The sequence below is a fragment of the Belonocnema kinseyi genome, chromosome 1 (genome assembly GCF_010883055.1).
Source record: "Belonocnema kinseyi isolate 2016_QV_RU_SX_M_011 chromosome 1, B_treatae_v1, whole genome shotgun sequence".
NCBI classification, from domain to species: Eukaryota; Metazoa; Arthropoda; class Insecta; order Hymenoptera; family Cynipidae; genus Belonocnema; species Belonocnema kinseyi.
This window is the reverse complement of record NC_046657.1, coordinates 30,048,957-30,076,896: the sequence shown is the minus strand read 5'-3', so window position 1 is coordinate 30,076,896 and position 27,940 is coordinate 30,048,957. Positions and strand designations below refer to the sequence as shown.

Genomic DNA, 27,940 nt, shown 5'->3' with positions numbered 1-27,940 from the left:
ACTTTTTTGTCAAAGATTCCTCTTTTTGGTTAGAAAATTAGTCCATTTTGGTTAAGGGTTCAAGTTTTGGTAATTTTTTTACCGGAAAGTTAACTATTTCATGCTTGGTTGAACATCAATATTTTTCTGTTGAAAATTCTCTTTAAAAATTAAATATTTAGGGGAAAATTAATTTATTCTCTTAAGCTTATTCTTTTTCTGTTGAAAAATAATTTTTTGATAAAAATTAATTTTTCCAACAATTTAATTTAAGTTGGCGTCGAAATTTTTTTATAGATATTTTATATTTTGATTGAAAATTAATTTTTTTGGGTGAAATTTTGAACATTTCATTAAATGTTTATTTTATTTGATTAAAAACTTATGTCTCTTATTGTAAATTAACTTATTCTGTTTTTGTTCAGAAAATGTATATTTTTTATTCGAAAATTCGTCTGTTTAAAAAATTTTTTTATTTAGAAATTTAACCTTTTTAGTTTAAAATTCAATTATAAATTAAAATAATGGATTAAAGATTCATGTATTTTGTTTAAAAAATTATTTTTTTGCAGAAAATTTCTCTTTTTAAATTGAAACTGGATCTATTCTTTCTTTATAGATCTTTATAGTCTTTTTTTATAGAAAACTAAATTTTTTGCTTAAAAATTTCATTAACAATTAAAATACTTTGTTGAAATGCATGTATTTTGTTTTGAAAAAACTATTTTTTATTGTAGAAAATGAATATTATTAGCTGAAATCTAATTAATTTTTTTGTTAAAATTTTTGTTATTGACAATTAATATTTTAACAAAAAATTTAATTATTCTACTTTTTGTCTAACTTTAAAAAAGTATTATTTTAATCAAATTCATTTATCTGACTTGAAATTGAAATATTCAATTTTTTTCTGAAAATGTATCTTTTTTAATTGAAAATGTATCATTTCAGTTGAAAGTTTGTTTCTTTGGTTAAAAATGTAAGAAATTTGGTTGAAAATTCGTATTTTTTAAAAATTGAAAATAAATTTTTTACTAAAAATATTACTTTTCAATTATTGCTAGAAAATTGATTTTTTCGGGTTAAAATTTACTTATTTCGTGGAAAATTCGTATTTTTTAGTCGAAAATTCAACTCTTTTGTTGAAAATTTTTATTCTTTCGTTTCAAATGAGTAGTTTTTGATTGAATATTAAAATACATACATAATAATAATTGAATAATTATACTTTTATACAAAATTTAATTAATTAATATATTAATTATTTTATTTTTATCAATTATTCAACTTTTAGATGCAATTTCATTTTTTTAAATCTAAGATTCTTCAGTTTGGTTAAAAATTTAAATATTTTGTGGAAATTTGCCTATTTCTTGATTGAAAATTATTTAATGAAACTAAAAATGTAATAATAAAATTTTATATTAATAAATTTTTAATTTTTGTCATTTCATTTATGATCCTAAATCTTTGGAGATTTTCGTGAGAGACCAATTTTTATCGATTTAAAAATAAAACTATTCCATTTTTGGTTCAAAGTTTTTTTTTAGAGGAATACTCACCTCTTTGGTTGAAAATTGAACATTTTTGTTGAATTCGTTCCTTTATGTTAAAAATTATTTTTTCTCTCTAAGAATAAAACAATCCCATTTTTGGTTAAAAATTTATTTTTAAAGGTTGACAATTCAACTATTTTGCAGAAAATTCACGTCTTTTTTTAAATTTATCTTTTTGATAAGAAAATTGATCTCGTTTGTTGAAAATTCCCTATCTCTTGATTAAAAATTAATTATTTGAACTAATAACATAATAACAAAATTTAAAATTAATAAATTTTTATCACTTGAATCATGTACACGAATCTGGCATTCTTGGACACTTTCGAGATTGTTGTAACACTTACTTTTTAAACAAAGATAATTAAATAAAAAAAAATTATAAGCTCAATTGAAACTCACCAAACTGGCACTAAATCCAAGATTATCCTGAGACATTGTCAATGATTCATGAAAATCCCGAAAATATCTCAAATAAATTTTTCAACAATGTGTCACAATAAAAAAAAAAGCAAGTTATTCACGAAAGAAAAGGTGTTATCGCATTAAAAATGTGATATGGTAGATACGGTGGTCACAACCCGACTGATCTGATTTTCTACCAAGTATTGTTTTTATACTAGCGTTCGACTCGCTATTATTCGTTTGAGCCCATCTGTAAATCCTCCTTCAATTTTCCTTCCAGGTCAAACTTAACAAGCCCTATTTTAAATTGAAAACAAATTAAAGACACTAAAATTATAAAAAAAAAAAAACTATTTTAAATAAGTCAACGAAACGATTTATCGGCCGAATCTGCACAATTCGGCGGAAACGACATCCGGAAGGACCAATCAAAAATGCGGAAACTGTACACTCTTTTTTTTACGCGCACTCTTCATTGTTAGTGGAAACTGGATGATATGGAATTAAAAAAATAAATAAATAAAAATAAAATCCGAAACTTGGTCACTTTTTCGACAATGTTTATGAAGTGCATGTGCAATCAAAGGCGTCCACTCGTCAAACGTGAGCTGTGCATTCTGGACAAGTAACTACTCTTTCACTTTCAGTTAAGTCTCGACTAAAGTTATTCAACCAAATCGGCCTTGTCCGACATTTTTTGTTATTCACGGTGTGAGTTACGAGTCGCATTTCTTAAAATTTAATGGCTGCTTTTATTTGTCTAATAAAACACCGGGAAGTCGTTTGAGAATGTTGCGTTTACGCAAAGATCGCACTTGTTTTTCTCAGGTGTTCTTCAAATTTTGCTTGTCGGACGAACTCTTATTTACTGATGTTTGAGGGCCGCGCCAAAAACCTCCGTTTGCTCAATTAGAAGAGGAGAGGGGAGAGGTCAAAGGAAGTAACGTTACGACCTTCGACAAAGTTTCGTTTAATACTAATAATTTGCAATTAATGAGATTGGGAATCAATCTCATATTTCATTCTCTTCCCCCTTCCCCTTTCCCCTTTCCCAGTTCACATTTCCCCTATTTTCTGCTTTTCCCCTATTTCAAGAAAGTTCTCTTTCCCCCTTTTTCTCGTTCGGAATTCAGGCTGTTCTAGTCTTTGGTTGAAAATTTAATTATTTGGTGGAAAATGCAATAGCTTTTTTGGTTGAAATGCAAAAGTTCCTTTGGTTGAAAGTAGAACTATTTTGTTAAAAATTCAAATATCAGGCTGAAAATTTATTATATTTTTTTGAAAATTTACCTTTTTTTTTAAATCCGACTATTTTAATTTTTGCTTTGAAATTAATTAATGTAACTAAAAATATAACTATTTCATTTTCTGCTACAAATGTATCTTTTTTACATAAAAATGCCAATATTGAAAATTAAATTATTTTCTTAAAAATTCAAATATTTGGCTGAAAATTCATTTTATTTTATTTTTGAAAATTTACTCTTTTTTTAAATCCAACTACTTTAATTTTGGCTTTGGAATTAATTAATTTAACTAAAAATGTTACTATTTCATGTTACGCTACAAATGTATCTGTTATGCTTAAAAATTCCAATGTTGAAAATTAAATTATTTTGTTAAAAATGCAAAAGCTTCTTTGTTTGAAAGTAGAAATATTTGGCTGAAAATTGATTTTATTTTTTTGAAAATTTACTTTTTTCTTAAATTCACCTATTTTAATTTTGGATTTGAAATTAATTAGTTTAACTAAAAATGTAACTATTTCATTTTCAGCTACAATAGTATCTGTTTTGCTTAAAAATTCCAGTGTTCAAAATTAAATTGTTTTGTTGAAAATGAAAAAGCTTCTTTGTTTGAAAGTAGAACTATTTTGTTAAAACATCAAATATTTGGCTGAAAATTCATTTCATTTTATTTTTGAACATTCCCTCTTTTTTTCAATCCAACTATATTAATTTTGGCTTTGAAATTAATTAATTTAACTAAAAATGTAACTACTTCAATTTCTGCTACAAATGTATCTGTTTTGCTTAAAAATCCCAATATTGAAAATTAAATTATTTGGTTGAAAATGCAAAAGCTTCTTTGGTTGAAAGTAGAACTATTTTGTTACAAATTCAATTATTTGGCTGAAAATTCATTTTATTTTATTTTTGAAAATTTACTCGTTTTTTAAATCCAACTATTTGAATTTTTACTTTAAAATTAATTAATTTAACTAAAAATGTAACTACTTCGTTTTCCGCTAAAAATTTATCCTTTTTACTTAAAAATTCTAATATTTGGCTGAAAATTCTTTTTTTTTGTCCGTAAAATTAACCTCTTTTTTTCTTAAAAATCCAAATATTTTAATAAAGATTATTGTAATTTTTTGTTTGAAGTAAACTAATTTAACTAAAAACGTAACAATTCAATTTTTGGTTACAAATGTATCTTTTTAACTTAAAAATTCATCCATAAATGTTTGAAAAATCGTTAAATTTTTTATTTGAAATTTAATTCATTATACCAAAAATGTAACGATAACATTTTCAGCTACTAATGTATCTTTTTTTACTAAAAAATTCGATTATCTGGCTGAAAATTCGTTTTTTGTTGCTGTTGAAAATCTACATTTTTTTAGGTTAAAAATTCAATGTTTTAATGAAAATTATTTAAGATTTTTAGTTTAAAATTTATCAATTTAACTAAAACGTCACTATTCCATTTTTGGTTACAAATGTATCTTTTTCACTGAAAAAATAAATCTATTTTTAATCTAATTCGTCTTCTTTTGTAAACATTTTACCTTTCTTAGTTAAGAATTCAACGATTTTATTAAAGCTTTGTTTAATTTTTAATTCAATTTTATACTCTCATTGTTTCTCCTTTGAATTTTTCAGTTAAAAATGCAACTATTTGGTTGAAAATTCGTTAAACTTTTATTTTAAATTAATTAATTTAAATACAACTTTAAATATCTCACTCATTCAAATGCTTGGCTGAAAACTCAAAATTCTTTTGTTTGATGGAAAATTTACTTTTTTTTTTAAATCCAACTATTTTCATAAAAATGATTTTAATTTTTGGTTGACGATTAATTAATTCAACTTAAAATTGAGCTATTTTATATTTAGATAAAATTGGATCTTTTTTCGTTAAAACTCTAATATTAAGCTAAAAACTGGTTGTTTTTTATTTATTTGGAATTAACTAAAAATTTAACTATTTCATTTTTTATTAGAATTCTATTTTCTTTATTAAAAATTCCAATATTTGACTGAAAATTCATTGTTTTTTGTTGTTGTTGAAAATGTACCTTTTCTTGTTAAAAATCCAACTATTTGCTTGAAAATTCGTCTATTTGAAAAATCATTAATATTTTTGACTGGAAATGAAACTATCTTGCTCCAAATTTGTTAAATTTTTTCTTCGAAATTAATTGATTTAGCTAGAAATGTAAATATTTTATATTGAGTTGAAAATTTGCGTTTTTAGTTAAAAATGAAACTATTTTGTTGAAAATTAAACTGTTTATTGAAAATTGTTTTTTTTTTCTCTTGAAAATTAATTAAAATTTTGAAATTAAACTTTTCAAAATTGTCTTAAAAATAAAATTGATCCAGTTGTTTAGAATGGAAAATTTTTAAGTTGAAAATTCAACTACAGCCGAAACTGGATTTAATGCCAATTTTAAAACTGAGCGTGAAATTAAATCCAGTCTCGAAACTATTTTGTCTTTCTCCTGCTTTTTCTCTTTCTTGTTCCTCTCTCTGTTTTATGAGGCTTCAGTGGCACCGCATATCCTCCAGCATCTCCTCTCACCAATCCCCACCGCGCGGTGTAAATTCTCGGAATCATTAAATGGAGGATCATTAAATCCAGGTTTGACTATATTTAGATGATTGGTGTTTTCCAAATTTCACTTATCAGCCAATTTTTACTAATGCTTTACGGTCTTGCAAAAAACTTCCGTTTGCTCAATGAAAGGAGGAGGGGGAGAGATCAGAGGAAGCAACGTTACGACCTTCGACAAGGTCGTAAAGCAATTAATTAATTTAGCTAAAAACTTTATTATTATACTTCTAGATAAAAAACTGTTTTTTTTTTAGGTAAAAATTTAATTATTTAGTTGAAATTTGGTCATTTTGACAAATAATAAGCATTTTTTGTGAAATTTCTTTGTGTTAACTTTTTTTTCGAAACTAATTAATTAATTTAACTATTCGACTTTTAGATAAAAATTTAACTATTCCGCTTTTTGTTAGAAATTGAACTATTTGATTGAAAATTAGTCTTTCTTCGAAAATAATAAATATTTGGGGTTATAAATTATTTTTTTTGTTGATAATTAATTGATTTCACAAAAAATTTTAATATTTTACTTTTAGTTAAAAAACTATGTTTTTTTGTCAAAAATTCAAATATTTGGTTGAAAATTTTATTTTAATTGATCAAAATGTACTACTTTTTATTAAATGCAACTATATTAATAAAACTTTATTTAATTTTTAATTACATATTTATTACTTTCATAAGAAATTTAACTATTTCATTTTAAGTTAAAATCTTATCTTTTTTAGTTAAAAATGAAACTATTTTGTTGCAAATTAAACTATTTATTGGAAATTCGTTGTTTTTTTTTTTAATTATTTAAATTATTGAAATTATTCTTTTTTTATGAAAATCTATTGAATTATTAAATCTTCTATTTAATACATTTTTAAAATGAAATTGAACTATTTGGTTATAAACTGATATTGTCTATTTTAGAATTTGACTATTTACATGAAAATTCATCTCTCTGGTGTTTTTTCAAATTTTACTTATGAGCCAATTTTTACTAATCTTTTTCGGTCACTTAAATTCTTCCGTTTGTTAAATGAGAGGTGGGCGGGGGGAGTAACTTTACGACATTCGATACGGTTTCGTTTAATACTAATAATATGCAATTAAAACGATTGAAAATCAATCTACTATTTCACACTCTTCCCCTTTCCCTTTAAGATTTCCCCTTTCCCCTATTTTTTTCTTTTCCCCTGCTTCAAGAAAGTTCCCTTTCCCCTTTTTCTGGTTCGGAACTCATGTCGTCCAGTTCAAAATTCTCGTCTTTGACTCAAAATTTAATTAGTTTCTTGGAAATGCAAAAGTTTTTTTGGTTCAAAGTAGAACTATTTTGTTAAAAATTCAAATATTTAGCTGAAAATTCATTTTATTTTTTTGAAAATTTACTTGTTTTAAATCCCATTATTTTGATAAAAAATATTTTAATTTTTGGTTGAAAATTAATTAATTTGACTAAAAATGTAACTATTTCATTTTCCGCTACAAATCTATCTTTTTTACTTAAAAATTCAAATATTTGGCTGAAAATTCTTTTTGTTTGTGAGTAAAATTTATTTTTTTTTGGTTCAAAATCCAAATATTTTAATAAAAATTATTTTAATTTTTGGTTGGAAATGTACTGATTTAACTAAAAACGTAATTATTCCATTTTTGGTAATGTGAAAATTCGTCTTTTTTGACAAATCATTAATATTATTGATTGAAAGTTAAACTATTTTGCTGCAAATCGTTTAATTTTTTGTTGAAAATTAATTGATTTAACTAAAAATTGTAATAATTTACTTTTAATGAGAAAGTGATTTTTTAACTCAAAAATTCAAATATTTTGCTCAAAATTCATTTTTTTTTCATTTGTGAAAAGTTTACGCTTTTTAGTTAAAAATTCTAATCTTTTATTAAAACTTTGTTTGAATTTTAATTACATATTAATCAATTTCATAAACCAGATTTATATACTATTTTGTTTAAAATTGATGTATTTATTAAGAATTCACTGTTTTTTGTTGTCGAAAATTGGTGTTTTTTTTTATGAAAATGAATTGAATTATTATATTTTTCATTTAATAAAATATTTTTTTAAATGAAATTGAACTATTTGGTTATTAATTGATCTTTTTTATTTGAGAATTTGACTATTAAGATGAAATTTCATCATTTTTTAAATGGATATTTAATCTTTTTCTTTAGATTTGTTAAAAAAAATGTATCCTATTTTGGAAGAAGATTGATCTTTTTAGCTGAAATTTAATTTTTTGATATTAAAAATTAGTTTTCATATTAAAATTGACTTTTGTAAATAAATATTTAAGAATTCTATTTTTTCGAGATTTTTTTATGGACTTATAAATCTTTTGGTTGAACATTCATCTGTTTAGTTGAAAATTAAACCATTTCGTTTTTAATTTACTTTATTTTGATAAAAACTTCTTCCTCTGAATTAAAATTAAAGTATTTTTTTTTTGAGAATTTATCTTACTTGATTAAAAATTTTACCTATTTGGATATGGTTATAATAACTTTATCATCTTGTATGTGATTTTTTTCTTTATTGATTTGAAAAGCTTTCTTGGTTGAATATTCAATTCTCTTGTTGAAATTTTTGATGTTTTTTTGGTTTAAATTATAAAGTTCTTATTGAAAATGAAAATAGTTTTAATAATAACTTAATAATGAGATTTTCATATAAAATTTCATTAAATAATGACAACAAATGTGAGATTTTTTCCCATTTTCGAGATTTTTGTAACACATCTATTTTTTAGAGAACTATTGACCTCTTTGGTTGAGAATTTACTTTTTTTTTGAACTTCGTTTCTTCTTTTGGTAGAAATTATTTTTTCTCTCTAAAAATAACACTTTTATTTTTGAATGAAGTTGAAAGTTCAATGAACATCTTTTATTTTTTTTAGATATTTAATCTTTTTGGTGAAAATTCATTTGTTTTGGTTGCAATTACATAATTTATTTGACTGTTTATTTTACGTGTATTTTGTTAAAAAATTGCCATTTTTAATGAAAATTAATTAAACGATTAAATCTGTTATTAATATCAATTAAAAAAAAAATGAAATTGAACTATTTCGTTACGACCTTCGACAAGGTTTTATTAATAACAATAATTTTCAATCAAGAAGTTTGAAAATAAATCTACTATTTCACACTGCTTCCCCTTTTCCCTATTTTCTGATTTTCCCCGGTTTCAAGAAAGTACCCTTTCTCCCTTTTTCTCGTTCGGAATTCATGTTTTGCAGTTAAAAACTCTAGTCTTTGATTGCAAATTTAATTATTTTGTTGAAAATGCAAATATTTGGTTAAAAAGTAATTTTTTTGGTTGAAGGTTTAAGGTAGAGATTCTAAGTCATCTTCAGAACACTGACGCTTCTAGTGAGTACGAAGGCGAGGATCCTGAAGATACTGGAGTACCACCAGAGCCCAAGTTTTTAGAGGAAAGATACGTCCAATGAAGTGAGTCTACGTTGAAAAATTTGGGAAAACGCCAAGCAAAAGAGTACCCAGTGGGCCAAAAATTTGGCGACGTCTTTAGGCCATCATTACGACAGCGTTACGACAGCTTTACGACAACTTTACGACATTCTATGTCCATGTCGTTTCGCTGTCTTTGCTCTGGTGGAACTCCAGGATCTTTAGGAACCTCGACTTTGATCTCTCTGGAAGCGTCATAGTGTTCTGAAGATGACTCAGAATCTCTACCTGAGTACTCCCGTCATTTCTCTTGGATAACGATCGGAATTTTGATGATCTTGAGCAGTCGTTTCTCGCAGATAGCGATTAGATTTGGCAGTGTTTGAAACCGTCATTTCGCTCGGATAACGATTAGATTTATAATAATAAGTTGGACTTTCCGGATTTTCACGATGATAACTTCGATGTACATCGCGTTTTCTTTAACATTTTCAGGCCGCGTCTGAGCCTAACCTATCCAAAGGTGGCATACTGCCTGAATTTAATTTTTCTATAAAAAACACTAAAAATAAAATCCAGTAGGTGGCGCCACCTCAGCGACTAAGCGCGCTAAAAGTACTCTCTTTTGAAATTTAGCTTTAAAAACTGATCAGAATGAACAGATGGATGTGAATACGTTATGATCTAGGAGAACGAGACTACGAAATATAATAGTTTAATTTTCAGCCAAAAATATTAATGGCTTGTCAAAAAAGACTAATTTTCAACCAAATAGCTGCATTTGTATCTTTAAAAAAAACACATTTACAACTAAAAATGGAATAGTTACATTCATTATTTTTTAATACAATATTGAACGAATTTTTAGCAAAACAAATAAATTTTCATTTTAAAATTTAATAGTAGACTTGTCGACTAACAATTTATGGACTTTCTTAAAAAACTTCTTAACAAAATTGAATCCTTAACAAAGCCAGTTTAATTTTCAACAAAAAGTAGAATTGGTTAACTTCAAGTTGAAAAAAAAGTTTCTACGAGAAAAAAATTGAATTTTTAACAAAATTGTGAAACCTTCAACCAAAAAAATGATTTTTTAAACAAATATTTGAATTTTGAATAAAATAATTAAATTTTCAATCAAAGACTAGAATTTTTAACTGGACAACCTGAATTTCGAACGAGAAAAGGGGGAAGGAGAACTTTTTTGAAACAGGGGAAAAGCAGAAAATAGGGGAAAGGGGAAATGGTAAAGGGGAAGAGTATGAAATATGAGATCAATACCCAATCTCATTAATTGCAATTATTAGTATTATATAACACCTTGTCGAAGGCCGTATCGTTACTTCTTTTACCCCCCCCCCCCAAACTCCTCTCATTTAACAAACGGAAAAGATAAATTTTCATGTAGCCAAATTTTGAAAAAATGCATGAATTTTCTACCAAATAGTTGAACTTTCACCTTTAAAGATAAATCTTCATCCTAAAATGAAAGTGTTATTTTTAGAGAGAAAAAATAATTTTTACAAAAAAAAAGAAACGAAGTTCAACAAAAAAGTAAAATTCTCAACCAAAGAGGTGAATTGTTCTCTAAAAAAATAGGTGTGTCACAAAAATTTCGAAAATGGGAAAAAGTATGACATTTGTTGTTATTATTTAATGAAATTGGGTGGAGTTCCAAAAAGCGCTTACCTCCGATTAATTTTAAACACCGTATAATTATGTATTTTGACGCGTTGATCACGAATGTGATAGTAAAAATACTCGCAAATTTGATTTTCATGGTGAAAAACATGAAAAACCCATAAAAATCATGTTTTTTTACGTTTATCTCAGTAAATAGTAAAACTTTATAAAAAAGCTTCAAATTAAAGTCGTAGATGCTTTTAAAATACATATTTTATGTTAAATATGCTTTTACCCTAGGACTGACAGTTTTCGAGAAAATAAGGGAAACGTCGGTACGAAGTGTGAAGTTGTTTAGGTCACACACGATACCCTTTTCAACGTGTAATGGGGGGCGGGCAGGCACACCTATGACTGGCCACAGAAATAACTTAGGTAACACGCGACCCCCTTTGCACCGTATCATGGGGGGGGGGCACCCCTGTGACTGGCTACAGAAATAACTTAAGTCACACACGACCCCCTTCCCAACGTCTCATTGGTGGGGGGAGGCATTCCTGTGATTGGTCACAAAAATAACTCAAGTTGCACACGACCCCCTTTCCAGCGTTTCATGGGGGCGGGAAGGCATTCCAATGACTGGTCACAAAAATAACTTAGGTCAGGCACGACCCTCTTCCCAACGTGTTATGGGGAGGGTGGGGGGCGGAAAGGCACCCCTGTGACTGGTCCCAGAAAAAGCTTAGGTCACACACGACCCATTTTCCAACGTGTCAAGTTACACACGACCCCCTTTCCAGAGTTTCATGAGGGCGGGAAGGCACCCCTCTGACTAGTCACAGAAATGACGTAGGGCGCATACCATCCCCATTTGTCCCCTAATGTTTCGTGGAAACATATTTTTTGGTATTTCCCCATTTGTTTTAGCATTACTGCCAAATTTCGAATTAAACGCAGGTAAGCGCTTTTCGGAACTTTATCAGAAATTTTATGTCAGAATGTCATTATTAGGGGCATGTGATATTTAGAAAATGGTAGATTTTACCAGTTTTAGGTTCTCCCGGATTTTTTTTATAATAATAAATATTTTGTCTTAAAAATTTGGGAAATGATAGCGAATATGCTAATGGATGTCTCCACACACTTTTTTTGTATTTTTTTCTCAACAAACTTTTGATATTGCTTACAACGTGTGTGTATATTTCGAGGTTATGTGTGTTACAATTCTCCCGAGTGTTACTTACAAACTACACAACGTTTTTGGCCGAAATCTTTGGACTTACAAATAAACATAGTAACTAATCTCCCGGAACTAACGTTGTTTACAGGCAATCAAAAAGGTAATTTCATAAATAATTTCGAAATTATCGAAAACGCAGAGATAAAAAACGACGTAACCTCAAAATAATGCAGATGCATAATATTTTTATATAGCCATATACATTTTTTTGTTATTATCCCTAAAAAAGAGTCCTGGGACGTCCGTTATGATATTTTATAGTCTCACCGAATTCAGTTTTAAAAAAATTTCATTTTTATTGAAAAAAAGCCGGGGGAACTGTACCCGATTGACAACACGACAAAGTATCACATGCCCTTAAGTTATAATTAAAAATATTTTCATTTTCAATGAGAACTTTATAATTTAAACCACAAGAAATACCGAATGTCAACAAGAGAGTTGAATATTCAACCAAGAAAGCTTTTCAAATCAATAAAGAAAAAAATTACAACCAAAATGATAAAGTAATTATAACAATATCTGAATCTGTAAAATTTTGAATTAGGAAAGATAAATACTTAACAAAAAATTGAATACTTGAATTTTAATTCAGAGGAATAAGTTTTTATAATAATAAAGAAAGTTAAAAACGAAATAGTTTAATTTTCAACTAAACAGATGAATTCAAGTTTTTGAAGCAGAGTTATAGAAACAGAGTTTCGGTTAGACTGGTTACTTAGATAGAATATTATAATAAAATAACATATAATAACATCTATGAAAAATAATTTCGATCGAAATTAAGTAAATACAAGTTCTAAAACTTCCAATGTTGGTGCTGCGGATGCGCAATTGGTAGCGCCTCTCACATCTAATGAAGAGGTTTTTGGTTCAAACCCAGCCCGCAGTGAATTTTTTAGAACTTACATTTCTCGCGCTTTCAATTAATTTCGCGTAATAAAAATTGATTATGATATAGTAGTTCTTCTACTTATCAACTGTACAATACAGAGACCTCTGTCGTACAAACATCAAATAACCACAGATATTAGGTCTCTAAAATAATATTCTGAACAGATGAATTTTCCACCAAAAGGTTTATAAGTCTATAAAAAAATGTGGAAAAAATGGAATAGTTAAATATTTGTGACGTGATCCGAAAAAAGGGACCTACTAGGCAGAAGGAAAATTTTACAGGCGAGTGATTGAAGAAATCTCGAGCTCGAGGCAGCGGAACGGAGGAAAAGTCTCAGCGGAGGATTCTGACCCCCACTCCTTACAGTTCGACTGTGTTTCCCAACTCTCTTCTCCTCCTAACGTTCACGCTTCGGCACTGGAGTTCAAGTTATTCTGTCGAATGTCCTGCGCTGCAGGGCATTGAGAATACTTGAATACAACTTTATCAAAAACTCTCATCGTAATACTCGCGCTACGTGCTCGATTTTCGACGGAAATTTTTAAATGTATATTTATTTTCTGAATTACCTAACAATAAAAAGCGACAATCTTTTGTTTAGACATTCTTCGCGTCGTTTGGCTTAAAACGTAAATTTTCGATTTTTTTCATAAAATTTTTGATAAATAAAATAAAAATAACAAGGCTTATCAAAAAATTGTATAAATAAATTTTGTAGGGAATTTTAAAAGCTGCAGCTCCTTTCTTGGACGTTCGCGTTTCCACCTCTCCATCCCAAATATATATTCGTGGTTATCAAATCCCCTTTTAATGTAAAGTAGTTCGAGATAAAAAAACACTAATGTTCCTAGTTTTATAAATACTGAATCTCGAGATTGCTTTACTGTTGTAAAAGATCTTATCGGTAAGGGTAGTTCGCGAAAATGCCAACCCTCTAAGGGACAATTTCTTTCCTCCTATTTTTTGATGGATAAGTCAAATAGAACACAGAAAAAACTGAAGTTTCCATTGAAACCCATTTTTGGTTACAAAGGAGCTGCAACAAAAATGAACCCTACTTGCTGAAAAGGAACCCAAAATGATAAATGAGCTCTAAATGATACCACACTTGGGGTTCAAAAGGATCTCAAATGTAATTGAGCCTATTCCTAAAGAACCTATTTTTCGCTTTGCCCACTTGGACATTATTTTTAATTAATAACACAATATTTACTTTAAGCACACATGTCATCGAACTCTAATCGACATAGCTGAATGAACATAATTAACTTATAATATTTATTACTGCAATTGAAATAGATATAATGAATTGATAAATATCATTTGCAGGTTATGTAGAAAATTTGTAAATATAAAGGCTTATTCATATCAGTGCTCCCAATCTTGGGAACTCTTTGAACTGCGCTTGCGTCGCACCGGTGACATGATTGGTTACTGTTGGCGGGCTGAATTTGAATAGTGTCGATATTCAAATGTGATATTTATAATAAATAATGATTAGGAAATGCATTGACAGTAATTTCTTAATCAGAAAATAAGATTTTGAAGTGATAGATAAAAATTTAATTTGATTTTAATTAAAAAGACGTTGTGAATTCCGAGTTTAGAGAAAGAAAGCATTTTTTTAGCTCAATGATTAATCTTGTCTTTGTCGAGTTTCTAATTTTTTTTTTATTCGCAACTATTTGATCTAAAATAAAATCAATAAAGTTATTAAAAATAAATTGAAAACTTTTATTCTGAAGTAAAAATTAAAAACGTTTTTTTCAATAAAATCACAATATTTTTTCATCTGTCACTCAAAAATTCTATTTTAGGATTAATAAATTACTTTTGAAGCATTTCACAACCATTATTTATTATAAATATAACATTTGAATATTTATATAATTTTAAATGCGCGCGCTAAAAGCAACAAAACATGTTGCTGACGCGACGCATGCGCAGTTCTAAAAGTTCTCAAAATTGGGAGCATTGATTCATATGTCAAAAAACATTCGTCTTAAGTCAATGGTCAATGGACTTATTATGTATGTTCACATTTATAAATAAGTCATTATTAATAATATTCAATTATTAAAAAGGTAATCTTGCATTAACCCTTTTGAATTTATTTTTTTTATTTCAAGAAAATACCCTAAGTGTATTTTCAACTTTATAAAGTAAGTATAACGAACCACATGCATTTTGATGTGTTTGCTTTACCGACATATTCTGTAAATTGCTAACTTACCAACCCGACTTTGCAAGCGGTTGGTTTGTGAATGTGCCTTGATGCTGTTGATGCTGTTCTTTTCAAGTGCGCTCTAAACGAACCCATTTAGGTCTCTACAGGTATCTATTGGAGCTCAAGTTCCAAAGGACACCAACTTTCATTTGAGCCGCAATATGAGTGAACCCCTAGTTTTTTCTGTGAAGCAAGCTGTTTATTATGAATTTAAAGAAATTTAACCACTTTATAGGTCCACTGCATTTGAAATTAGAGAGTCATAAAACAGTTTCACGCCTCTTAACGCGAAACTGTTACATGACCTCCATGGATGTAAAGGATGCTTATTCCTTAGTTCCCGTAGGAAAAGAATACAGGAAGTATTTACGGTTTCAATTTAACATGAAGCTGTACGAGTTTAATTTTTTACCCTTTAATTTCTGCACTGCCCCATATGGTTTTGCTAAACTAATGAAGTACGTAATTCAATTCTTAATAAGTCAAGGTTTTCTATGCGTAATTTGTTTAGATGACATCCTGCTAATAGGAAATTCCGAGCAATTCTGTCAATTAAATGTAGCTCAAACGAGAAAACATCGGAGTCTTTGGGTTTTATCTTGAATCTGCTCAGTGTAATGGGATGTTGGTATCAGCATGCCAGGTAGTTAAGTATGGGTGGCTTTCTACCACAATAATGGAACGTCAAGAATATCTCGCGTCTTTGAAAACAAAAAGTAATTTTGAAGATATAATGGAAACATTAACTGATCTGAAGAAAGAACTAGAGTGGTGGTCGGAGAGTATCCTTTCAGTAAATAATCCTATTAGAGTTTTAATTGTTCAATTAGATATATTCTCAGATGCCTCACTATCGCGATGGGGCGCGATTTGCTAATGGCTAAAAGACTAATGGATAGTGGAATACTGAAGACCAGAAGAGTTCATTAACTTATTAGAATGAGGAGCAGCCTTTAATGGCCCAAGGAAGCAGCAAATCGTCGCTCTTGACTGATCCATCTTCGCATAGACAACACTACTGCAATTTCTTACATTAATCGCATGGCAATTAATAAAAATGGTCAGAAGTTTATTTTCTGGTACAAAGATCAGCTGATGCGTTCATTGTATCGTGGTTAACTTTGATCTTTTATGCCTTTCCCCTTTTTTCCTTGCTTTTGAAAGTTTAAAGAAAATCATTGAGGATTGGGCTGAGGAAGTTTTAGTTGTTCCTTTCTGGCCTACCCAGGCTTGATATCCCCAGATAGACGTATTGAATTGTCCTTTCGGCAGTTTGTCGGGCAAGGATTTCGAAGAAGACGAGTTCCAGATGCCGCAATACCTCTGATGATAGACTCTGTATTTAAAATAACTATAAAGCCATATGAGAAGCCACTCAGGCTATGGTGGGATCATAGCAAAGAACCAAATATTTCACTTTTTGAGGTAAGTGCGTCGAAAGTCCTAGATTTTTTATCTAATGCTTACGAACATATAGGAACGTATGACACACTCAAATCTTACAGATCTGCTTCGTCTCTAGTGTTAACAACGGCGATTGAGGGTGACCCTCTCGTACAGAGATTTTTTAAAGGTGTCTCTGGCGTGAAACCAAAAAAGCCTTGCTACGAATGTACTTGGGACCCTCATACAGTCCTTGAATATCTCAAGACACTGTACCTGAACGAAAATATCTCCATTCAATTGCTTACTTTAAAGTTATTAATGTTATTAGCTCTAGTTACCTTCCAAAGAGTTCAAACGCTGTCAAAAATATCGTTAAGCAATATAATTTGTTCAAGCGATTTGATTCAAATTAAGATACCTCAACGTATTAAGACTTCTGAAGTTAATAAAGCCCAAACGTGCCTTGTTATTCCGTTTTTTAAGGATCACCATGTAGCAGCTTTAAAAAACAGATTTTTGTTGTTGCTTAAATAGAAGCTTGACATCTTAAAACATGCTGTAAAAGCTTTAGAGTACTAGGTGCTTTTTTTATCCCCTAAAAGGCGCTTCGCGCTAGCCGACCGATGCTGCCTGCCGGCCGGCCGAAGAGTGGCGGGGCCGAGGCAACACCTTATCTGCTCCGAAATCTTTCCAGTTGATGAATACTGCTGGAATGGCCGATAAAAAAAACGTAAAAATGAGAAATAATCATCTTTTTTCAACATGTACGTAAATTTTTAAAAACGCGATTTTCTCGGTTTCACATTTTACAGAATTGCCGGCAAAATAACTCAAAAAGTATTTGACCGATTGAGTTCTCCTTGCATATACATATGGTTGGAATGATTGAATTTTTTTAACCACTCGAAACTGAAAAAATTATTTTAAAACAATTATTGCTTAAACAATGTCATGCAACTTTTGGGGTAAAAAAAAATTTTGTTGCAACGGCCGCCATTTTGTCAAAAATGATTATTTTTAAAACTCTTTTTTGTTTCACAGAGGCACTATGAATATAAACTTCAAGAAACTTTTTTGTTTTTTGTCTCAGACGAATTTGTGAGAAACTAGAGGGCTGGCAATTTCGCATCTTCCGGTTAAACATGTTGGACATCCGCCCATATAATTGAATATGTTATGAATCTTTATGACTGACAAAAATTTATTTTGTAGATCAAAAGTGCTTTAATAAACCACAAAATTGTCATAGGACAAGACACGCGTCTACGTAAGCTGCTAATCGTCAAGGCTTAATATAGATATCATATGCCAGACTGCAAGCTGGTTGAATAAATCGTCAGCGTTTGCAATCTCAGTGGGCACAAAGTTTGGCGACGTCTTTACGACATCGTTATGACATTTTTACGACAACTTTACGACATCCTGTGTCCAGGTCGTTAAGGTGTCTACGATATCGTAAATAAGTCGTATAATCTGAAGATGTCTTTACGATATCGCAAAGACAGCGCAACGACATGGACATAGGATGCTGTAAAGTTGTCGTAAAGATGTCGCACTGATGTCGTAAAGACGTCTCAAAATTTTGTGCCCACTGGGATATTCAAAAGAGTTCTTTTGAAAGAAATCGCAATGTTGTGCTTTAAGGGTGTTGGTTAAATACGACTTTGAATTATTTTTTTATAGATACGGCACTGACTCAATATATATTTTCTTCGAAGGGTTTGCGAACGAAAGAAAGAAAACCTTTCGAATATCCGGGGTTTTGCGCGATCCTCGGATGAATAAAATGTTGAAAAATCAAGAAATTTGTTGAGGAAATGATTATTTTCACGACAAATATGAATTCGTTGAAAGATAGAAATTAGCAAGTAGCTGATCACAAATACAGTTACAGGGCATGTCAATTTTGTCTGCTTTTTTCTCCATTTCGCAACGTATTTCGCAAAATTTAAAGTCACCATCTTCAAGACGTTGCCGTTTGAATACCTGGTATATCTCGAGAATTCTTCTATTATGTCCGAATTATAAGTAAAAAAATAAATTTGCAAACGATTCGAATCGTTCAAATGCTGTCCTTTGCTACCTGTTGATTTGCATCTCTCGCAAAATTCATATTTGTCGTGAAAATAATCATTTCCTCAACAAATTTTTTGATTTTTCAACATTTTATTGATTCGAGGACCTCGAAAAACGTCGGATATTCGAGAAGTTTTCTTTCTCTCGTTCGCAAATCCTTCAGAAAAAATATATATTGAGTAAGTACCATGACCAAAAAAAAATCAAATTTGGTTTCAACCACCACTCTTAAACATCTACGTTATCATCTAGGAGAACGAGACGACGAAATATAATTAACCGATAAAACGAACTTACCATAAGTGAAGTTCAATCGGGATTATATGAGTCGTCTCGTTCGAATAGATCATTCCTTCCCGCCCCGTATTTTATTATATTAGGTATTCTAACATTACGTCACACTTGGTAGTTTTCAATATGGCGAAGGCTGTACATCGGCTAGTGTGTCGCTCTCCGTGTTTTGCTCAATTTGGTTCATACAATTGGCTCTGATTGAATGTAGTTGTCGTTATTGTGTCAGAATAGTGCCTCTTATTTGGTTAAGTAAACTTTTTCGGTTGATAACTTATGGTTAATTGCACTAATTTTAATTTTCTGAAAATAGACACGTTTTAGTTTGATGTAGTGTATCTTTAACCTGTTTCAGTGAATCAAAGTATCAATGTGTTTCTGAATTTCTATATGAATCTTACCATACATAAAGTGAGTCACCGATGTCACGATACCTTTCCTGACAATATTTACTTTACTTCAAATTTGGATAGTTTTAAATTATTAATATGCCGGACAGATTATGTAAGCAGTGTAATTTGAAAATTATGGAGGATGCTTCCTCATGTCCTTGGGGAGTTTTTTATCACCCTGGTTATGCAAAGATAGCTCCTACTACTAGTACTGGGAATAGAAAATGCTGTGGATATAAGCCAAAAAGGTGCCCCTCTCCCAGTCCAGCCCCTGCTATTACACCTGAGGATCTAGTTAAGATCCTACAGGGGCATTACCTAAAGTCGAAAAATACTCTGAGGAATTTATATCATCTCAAATTAAAATTGTTTCTTCGAAAATTGATGATTAATCTGGAAAATTAAACGATGCCTTGGAAAAAATCGACTCTCTGGAAGCGAAGGTACATGAGATTCAAGATGATGGCACCCTGTATCACTCTCTGGACCAGGACTTGGAGAACTCTATTGTTCCTAGTTGTTTAGCTCAGATGTCTGAAAGAATGGTACGGGAGTTTAATATTGTTATGTATGGATGCATTGAAGATGACAGTTCCGGTAATGTCACCCCTTCTGAGTTATTAAAATCTGACACTATTAAGGTGAATGACTATCTCTCGTTATTCTTAAATTCACATGGCTCTAATTCAATTATGAAGATAAACAAGAATTGGAAAATATCAACAGAACTCTCATCCGCCTCGACCAATCCTTATCTCGTTTCACGAGCACATGGATGTGATAACGATTCTTCAGGAATACTGGAAGAGTGCGAGGTCTCGTCCTCAAAAATTTACTCCGAGAACAAAATAGTATTAGCTCAGGACCGCACTCCTCTGCAAAGGGAGCGATACGAAGAGGTGCAAAGAACTATTCAGGAACGCTGCAGCAGAGGAGAATCAGACATCAGCATCAAGGAAATTCACGGGGAATTCAAAATTATAACGAAGAAGAAAATAATTCCCCACGCCTCTCAGAATGTAAAATTAGATCATAAATCTTGTAAGGTAAACAATACGTTTAATTATTCACATATCATAGATCTTGATTTGTTAAACGATCTATCCATCTGTTATCAAAATGTTCGCGGACTCAATACTAAATTGAATGATTTGAGTATCTCTCCAGAATTATCTGATTATGATTTTATTATTTTTACCGAAACTTGGTTAAAAAGCAACGAAAATAGCTCTCAAGTTTTTGATCTGGATCTGTTTAATGTTTATCGCGATGTCAGGTTAGACAGAAGGGGGAGGAGGCGGGGTGCTTATCACCGTGAAAGCTACTTTTACCTCTGGATATATATTAATGTTTCCTCTCTTATTAAAACGGTACCTAAAATAAATACGACTGCCGTTAAGATAATTTCTTATGTAAATGCATTTATTCTCATCGCTATTTATATTCCCCCAAATATTTCTTCCAAGGAATTGGAGGAATTTCTCGAGAATCTCAGAACTTTATCTAGAATATGGGATAATAAAATATTGATAATTGGCGATTTTAATAAATTAACATTAATCTACTTTATTAACGATGGGATGACTAATACTAAATCACTCATATTACAAACCTTTATGGATATTTATCAATTAAAACAGTAAAATGACATTAATAATATAAATGAGCGATATCTGGATCTAGTCATCTCATCATTTCCATGTGAGGTTACAGCTAATGTTTTACCTATTTTGTCTGCAAATGAACACCACCCTCCTTTTACTATTAAATCTGAAGCTTCGCTGCCTTCTTCGTCAGCTAAAATCAGATTTAGTATCAACCCGTCAACAAAAAGATATAAATTTAAAACTTGTAATTATGGGAAACTTATTGTTAGACTACGATCTACTGATTGGTCATTCTTATTTGTCTTTGATAAAGTGAATACGGTCGTTGATGAACTCTATGAAAAATTATAAGACATTTTAGACGTGTAGTAGGAGTAAATTCGATGAACCCTAGTATAATACCTTACCCTAAATGGTACAGGAAGAAAATTATCAGTACTATTGCTTGTAAGAACAAAGTCAGAGTTCAGTTAAAGTCAACAGGCAGCATAAAGTTATTAGGTGATTTTCTTAGCAATTCATGTGAACAAGCATCACTCATGTTAAAGTCAATGCCAAACAAATTTATTTCGAGACCTGATGGAATTTCGAGTCTCCTGCTGAAAGAAAGTGCCAAAGCACTTACGGACCCACTAACTTATATCTATAATATGTCTCTTTCATCCGGAATATTTCCGGATACCTGGAAATTATCTAAAGTGTGTCCTGTATTCAAAAAGGGAGATAAATCTCTTGTAGATAATTATCGATCAATTGCACTGTTAAGTATAATTTTTCAAAGGTCTTCAAAAAGATAATAAGTGAATTAATCTGGTCTTATGTGACTCCTGTCTTATCAACAACTCATCATGGGTTGGTTCTACAAAGATCCACAATTTCTAATCTAGCTACGTTTCTTCAGACCATCGAAACTGTTTTAGTCGACCATAGGCAGGTAGACCCAGTTTATATGGATATATCCAAGGCCGTTGACTGTGTCGACCATGGACAAATTTTAAGTAATCTCCAAGGACTAGGCGCACCGGATAAACTATTGAAACTATTGCATTTCTACTTATTTAATCGTCCAATGGTAGTTTAGTACAACCGTTACACTTCCTTCTCTTTCACACCAACCTCTGGAGTTCCCGAAGGATCTGACCTTGTCCCTTTACTTTTTATTACAGTAAGGAATGATGCTGATGATGTGATCAAACACTTTTGCTTATTTTACGCGGATAACGCTAAATTATACAAACAATAAGCATATTGTTATTATATAACAATAAGATAGATATTAATCCTCCAAAATGTAATATTGTGTCTGTCTTAAGAAACACTGATTTAATTAAGTTCGAGTTTAAAATAAATAATCTGGTCATAAATAGAATGAAAATAGTGCGTGATCTTGGGATATATTTTAGCGCAACATTAAAAGTAAACATTCAGGTAGACAATACGGTCCGTGAAGCAAATCGATTATTAGGGTTTTATTTAGAATTTTTCACAACTTCAAACAAGAATTAGAATTAGAGTATAGATCTGTTGTCTGGAATGCGAATGTAAAATATCTGTCAGAATCTATTGAGAAGTGATAGAAAAGTTTCTTTAAGTTTCTTAATCTTAAGTCTAAGGGTGAATTTATACTCCCTGGATTTGACACCGAAACGAAATCGACATAGGATGTCGTAAAGTTGTCGTAAAGATGTAACGATGTCGTAAAGACGTCGCCAAATTTTGTGCCCACTGGGAGAGGATACATTGATAGTCCCTAGCTCCTCTCTCAGGTACCATTCACGGTACCTCAATTTTTTCCTAGATCTCGGGCCTTTTATACCTATACATCTGTTCACTCTGGCCATTCAGCAATACTATATTTCTGCGAAAATGATAATGCTTTGTACACAAGTCGCGATTCTACCTTTGACTCCATTCATCAGTCATTAAATTCCTTTATCTCTGAAGTGCTTAATTACGTTGAACAGTCCTTCATCTAATGTATTTCACATTTATAATAGTAACACGCGTCGATGTAGCCTATTAGATATTATATATACGTACATATTGTTTTTACTATTTATATCAAAATATTTGTTAACATGTAATCCTGTAATTGGTCACCGGACTGTTGAATTTATTTCAAATAAAATGAAATGAAAAACGAAATGAAACGTCGAAATCTATAAGGCATCATCACTTGGTGGACCACAACACATTTATTACAGAGGATTGAAATTATTTTTTTTAGACGAAAGTAAGTGAAAAATCGTGATATCGTTTTGATTTGCAGATAGAAAAGCCATTTTTTAAATAACCCAGTGAGAACAAAATTTGGCGTCGTCTTTACGACATTGTTACAACATATTTACGACATCCTATGTCTATGTCGTTTTGCTGTCTTTGCGATATCGTAAAGACATCTTCAGATCATAAAACTTATTTACGATATCGTAAAGACACCTTAACGGCATGGATATAGGATGTCGTAAAGTTGGCGTAAAGATGTCGTAACGATTTCGTAAAGACGTCGCCAAACTTTGTGCCCACTGGGTATTGTTTGTAATTTGGGTAGTGTACAATTTTGACAATGAATTGAGAATAAATATAAGGTGCCGTAATTGAGGTTAGGCTGCTTCATTGTGATAGTTGGTGATGAAAAATTTGGAATTTCGCAGAATTTTATTTTAGTGTGTTTTTTAAATCTAAGGCTGTGATCCTTCTTCGAAATCCCGTGTTACGTCATGAAGACCGTAAAATACTCCCTTCTTAATTAGATTCCTCGTTTTAGTTGAGATTGAAGATCTCGCACAGGGAAGAGGAAAGAGTAGCCAATAATAATATGTGAAAGTAATTTATTGTAAATAATTGAAAAATAGAATGTGTACAAAGCACGAAGATGACGGAAGACGAGTTTAGTCCTTGGTCAGCAAATTAGACTGGATGTTCCAAAAGTGGGTTGATTCTTGGTTCTTGTTAATTTTGGGTGTAGGAGTAATCCAAAGGGAGAAATTCCAGAGTCGGGTGTCCCAGTGCACAACACTGTCACAAGGATACAGACACCAATACACGACGAATTCCGGTTTGAGATACTGGACTAGACGGCTTGAGTCCGAGAAAATCGTAGAAATAGAGAAGAACTAATAACTGGCCCATGCTGGTACTTTCGGTTTTTATAGGGCCTAATGCACGTTTCTGCATGCTGGGACGTCGCTGTATACGCATACGTCACGAATATATATAGGTATACTATACGGCTTACAATGTGTTCAGTATATCTATACTTGCGTTCTCCAGTCTCCAACGTGCTGAGTATATCCATTTTCTATATGCTACTACTTACAATGTTCTGACTATATCTATTCTCGTCAGCTTACAACTTGTTGATACAATATTTGCTCTATAATTATTAAGACTTTATTATTATAATCATGCAAATATATAAATATATAAATAAATATATTAAAATATATATACATCACGGGAAGTGACACCTGTAAGATTTCTTAAAAATCCTTAAACTTATCCAATTTTTTTAAAATCCATTCAACTTCCTCCCAAGCGCTTAAAATCTTCCAAAGTTTTTCTAAATTGACTACAATTCCTCTAAGGCCATGTGATGAGTATAACAACTGATCATGTCAGTCTTAAGATCAATATTTTTTCACCCACATTGAAAAATAAAAGTTTAAATAACGCGAAAATTTTGCACGAGCATTTTTGCCGACCAACTGTGCATGAAAATATAAACATGTAGGCGCTTCCATGTTTGTCGCGGGACATCAATAGGTGGTGGACCTCCCCCCTTATTGCATCACCCCCGCAATGGCATGCCTAATCCCTTGTTTCCTATGTCCATGCTTGCAGGGTTTGACGACAGCACGGTCGGTATTTCTCCAAAATAGTAAATAAAAAAAAAACTTTTTTCAATATTCTAATTATTTAGAACCAGAGACGCATTCTTGCATGCCTTCTATCAATCGTGCCAAATTTTTAACACGATATCTCATTCCGTGTGGACGTAAGTTGGGAAAGAAAACTTAAACTGGTGTTTTTTTCAAAAAAAATTTGTTCTCAAAATTTCCTCCGGAACAAAGCTGAGACATGGACCTTATTACCTCCTCTTTCATTTCCCAAACTTTCAGAGCGATACCTCATTTCGTTTAGACGTAAGTTGGGAAAGGAAAATTGAAGACCAGGTTTGGTCACGTGACCCTCTCGTCACATGGCCTTAAATCGCCTGAAATACCTTAAAATCTTTTAATTTTTTCAAATTCATTAAAATCCTTTTCACTAGATTTTCAATAACTTGCTTGACATTCTTTAAAATCACTTAAACTATCTTAAACGCTTATAAAATCTCTTGTGAATCCTTAAACCAGTTGAAATTATTATTAAATTCTTTAAAAACAAACTTTAAAGTCCCGAAAAGTCTCTAGTAATTTCCTGAAATCACTTTAATTCTTAGAAATCCTGTAAGCTTTCTTGAAAATCCTTAAATTCCTGCGCATTTTTTTAAAATCCCTTTCACTTCTTTAAAATCATTTCAAATCTTTCGAGTGACTAAAATGTATTAAAATCCTTAAATTTTGTTCAATTCCTTCACAAATTTCAGTTTTTTTATCGCTTGAAATCTCTTCAAATTGATTGAAATCTTTTTGGATAATTATTCTGATTTCTTTTCAAATTCCTTCAAATTTTTGAAATCTTTCAAAATCTCTTGAGATTTTCTAAAATAACTTAAGTCATAAGTCACTGGCAATTGAGGTTATATAGCCTCAATTACGGCACATTATTATTTTTTGTAATGGATTGCCTAATTTCACACTTTCCGAATTGCCAGCAATGATGAAAAATGTGCTTTTCTATCTTAAAAGCAAAGTTATATCACGACTTTTGACTTATTTTCGCCTAGATAACTTAATTTTAGTCAAATTCCTATGTAAGCAATACCTTGCATTCCACCAAGTGGTAAAGCCTTATAGATTTTGACCTTACCGATCGAGAGTGACGTAATATTAGAGTACTCAATAGAATAAGCCCTAAACATTGCGAGTTGATGCCTTAAAATAAATGAGATAGGAAGTAGGTGGCGCCACCTCAGTGGGTAAGCGCGCCAAAAGTACTCTCTTTTGAAATTCAGCTTTCAAAACTGATCAGAATGAACAGATGGATGTGACTACATTATGATCTATTTAAACGAGACGATTCATATAATCCCGATTAAACTTTGCTTCAGTTAAATTCATTTAATCAGTTAATTTCGCTGCAAATTTGTTTAATTTTTTGTTGGAAATTAATTGATTTAACTAAAAATTTAAATATTTCACTTTTAGTTAAAAAATTATGTTTTTTAGTTAAGAATCAAACTATTTTGTTGAAAATTAAATTATTTATTAAATATTCTTTGTTTTTTATTGAAAATTAATTAAATTATTTAAATTAAACTTTTTACATTCTCATCATTTATGATTGAGAAAGTATTAGAATTGGCCGAAATTTGACACCACAGTTTTTAAACGGATCTCTACGTTTTGAGACCCCCTAAATCCGAAAATCAAGTCTATCTGTCCGTCCGGCCGTCCGTCCGTAAACACGATAAATTTCGTAATAATTTTTTTTAGATAAAAAATGGTAAGTACGGCAATTTGTAGTTCTCAGAAAGCCAAACAATTTATCCTAATGACTTGTTCGATAAAATGAAAATTATCAGAGTTATAGCATTTATAATATTTAATAAAGCAATCAGAGATTAAAATTTTAAGTTAAGTAAAGAACGTTAATAAAAAAAAGGCAGAAAAAGAAAAACTTTGCTTTTTAAAGTCCTAAAAGATGATTATAACAACTTTTTGCATTTTCTTGAAAAATTGAAAATTCAGATTTAGACTGCACAAAAAATAATGAAAAATAAAAAATTCTATTTTGTAGTCAAACTATGCAAGATGCGATCAAAGAAGAATGGATAAAAAATGTTTACCCGCAAGAAAGCTGAAAGTTTGATATGAATGAATTCTTGATAGGACGCCTAGTTTTGATTTTAATTGTAAAAATGACATTAAAATTGAAAATGACAAATTTGCGGAAAACCAACAAAAATCACGAAACCAAATTGACGAAAACAACTCTTTTAGCTGAAAATTCAACTATTTAAATGAAAATTCATCTATTTTGTTGAAAATTTGTATTTTTTGATGAAAATTAATTAAATTATTAAATCTTTTATTAAATGATTTTTTAAAAAGTGAAATCAGGTTATTTGATTATAAATTGATCTTCTTTATTTGACAATTGGACTATTTAGATGAATGTCCATCTCTTTGGTGTTCTTCAAATTTCACTTATCAACCAAATTTTAATAATTTTTAACGGTAAAAATAATTATCATATTTTATATTTTTCCCCTTTCCGCTTACCATTTCTCCATATTCTCCTATTTTCTTTTTTCTTCCTGTTTGTAAGAAACTCCGGCTTTCCCTACTTTTCTGGTATAAAAAATTAATTTTTATGTCCTAAAGTTAAACCATTCCATTTTCGGTTAAAGATTGATCCTTTTTAGTTAAAAATGTAATATTTTGTTACAAATTTACCTTTTTTAGTTAAAAATTGAATTATTTTTTAAAAAATTTAGCTAATTGGTTATAAATTCATTTTGTATTATCGCAAATTAAATTTTGATTGAAAGTTGAACTACTTTGTTAAAAATTGAACTACTTCCCCTTCCCCCTCTTTTATTTTATTCTTCTTTTTTCAAGAAGCGGCCCCTTTTTCTCCATTTTCTCGTTCTGTTTGCGTAAATGTGAAATGTTTTCGGTTAAAAACTCATTTTTATGCTTGAAAATTCAACTATATTTCTGTAAATTCTCTCATTTTTTTGTTGGAAAATTGAGCTTTTTTCATGAAAAATGCAACGATTTTAATAAAAATTTGTTTCATTTTTAATTACATATTACTTACTTTAGTTAACAATTTAACTATTTCATTTTTAGTTAGAAATTTAACAATTTGGTGGAAAATTGAATTACTTGCTGAAAAT

General features: G+C 30.3%; 1 protein-coding gene across 5 annotated transcripts in view; it reads right to left on the bottom strand.

Moving 5' to 3' along the window:
- The window catches only part of LOC117171231 (proton-coupled amino acid transporter-like protein CG1139), an 85,856-nt gene that overhangs the window by 34,912 nt on the left and 23,004 nt on the right, over nucleotides 1-27,940 (bottom strand). Inside the window, exons 1-2 of one of the 5 annotated variants that reach the window (XM_033358347.1) lie at nucleotides 2,390-2,542; nucleotides 1,938-2,237 (exon numbers count right to left, since the gene is read on the bottom strand). The exons of 1 other annotated variant lie outside the window; for it this stretch is intronic. In XM_033358347.1, the coding sequence (XP_033214238.1) occupies nucleotides 1,938-1,973 (36 nt within the window). In that variant the 5' untranslated portion in view covers nucleotides 1,974-2,237; nucleotides 2,390-2,542. Of the gene's footprint in view, nucleotides 1-1,937; nucleotides 2,543-27,940 lie in introns of those variants that run through there. 3 more of the 5 variants (XM_033358356.1, XM_033358363.1, XM_033358337.1) reach the window with 3 other exon arrangements.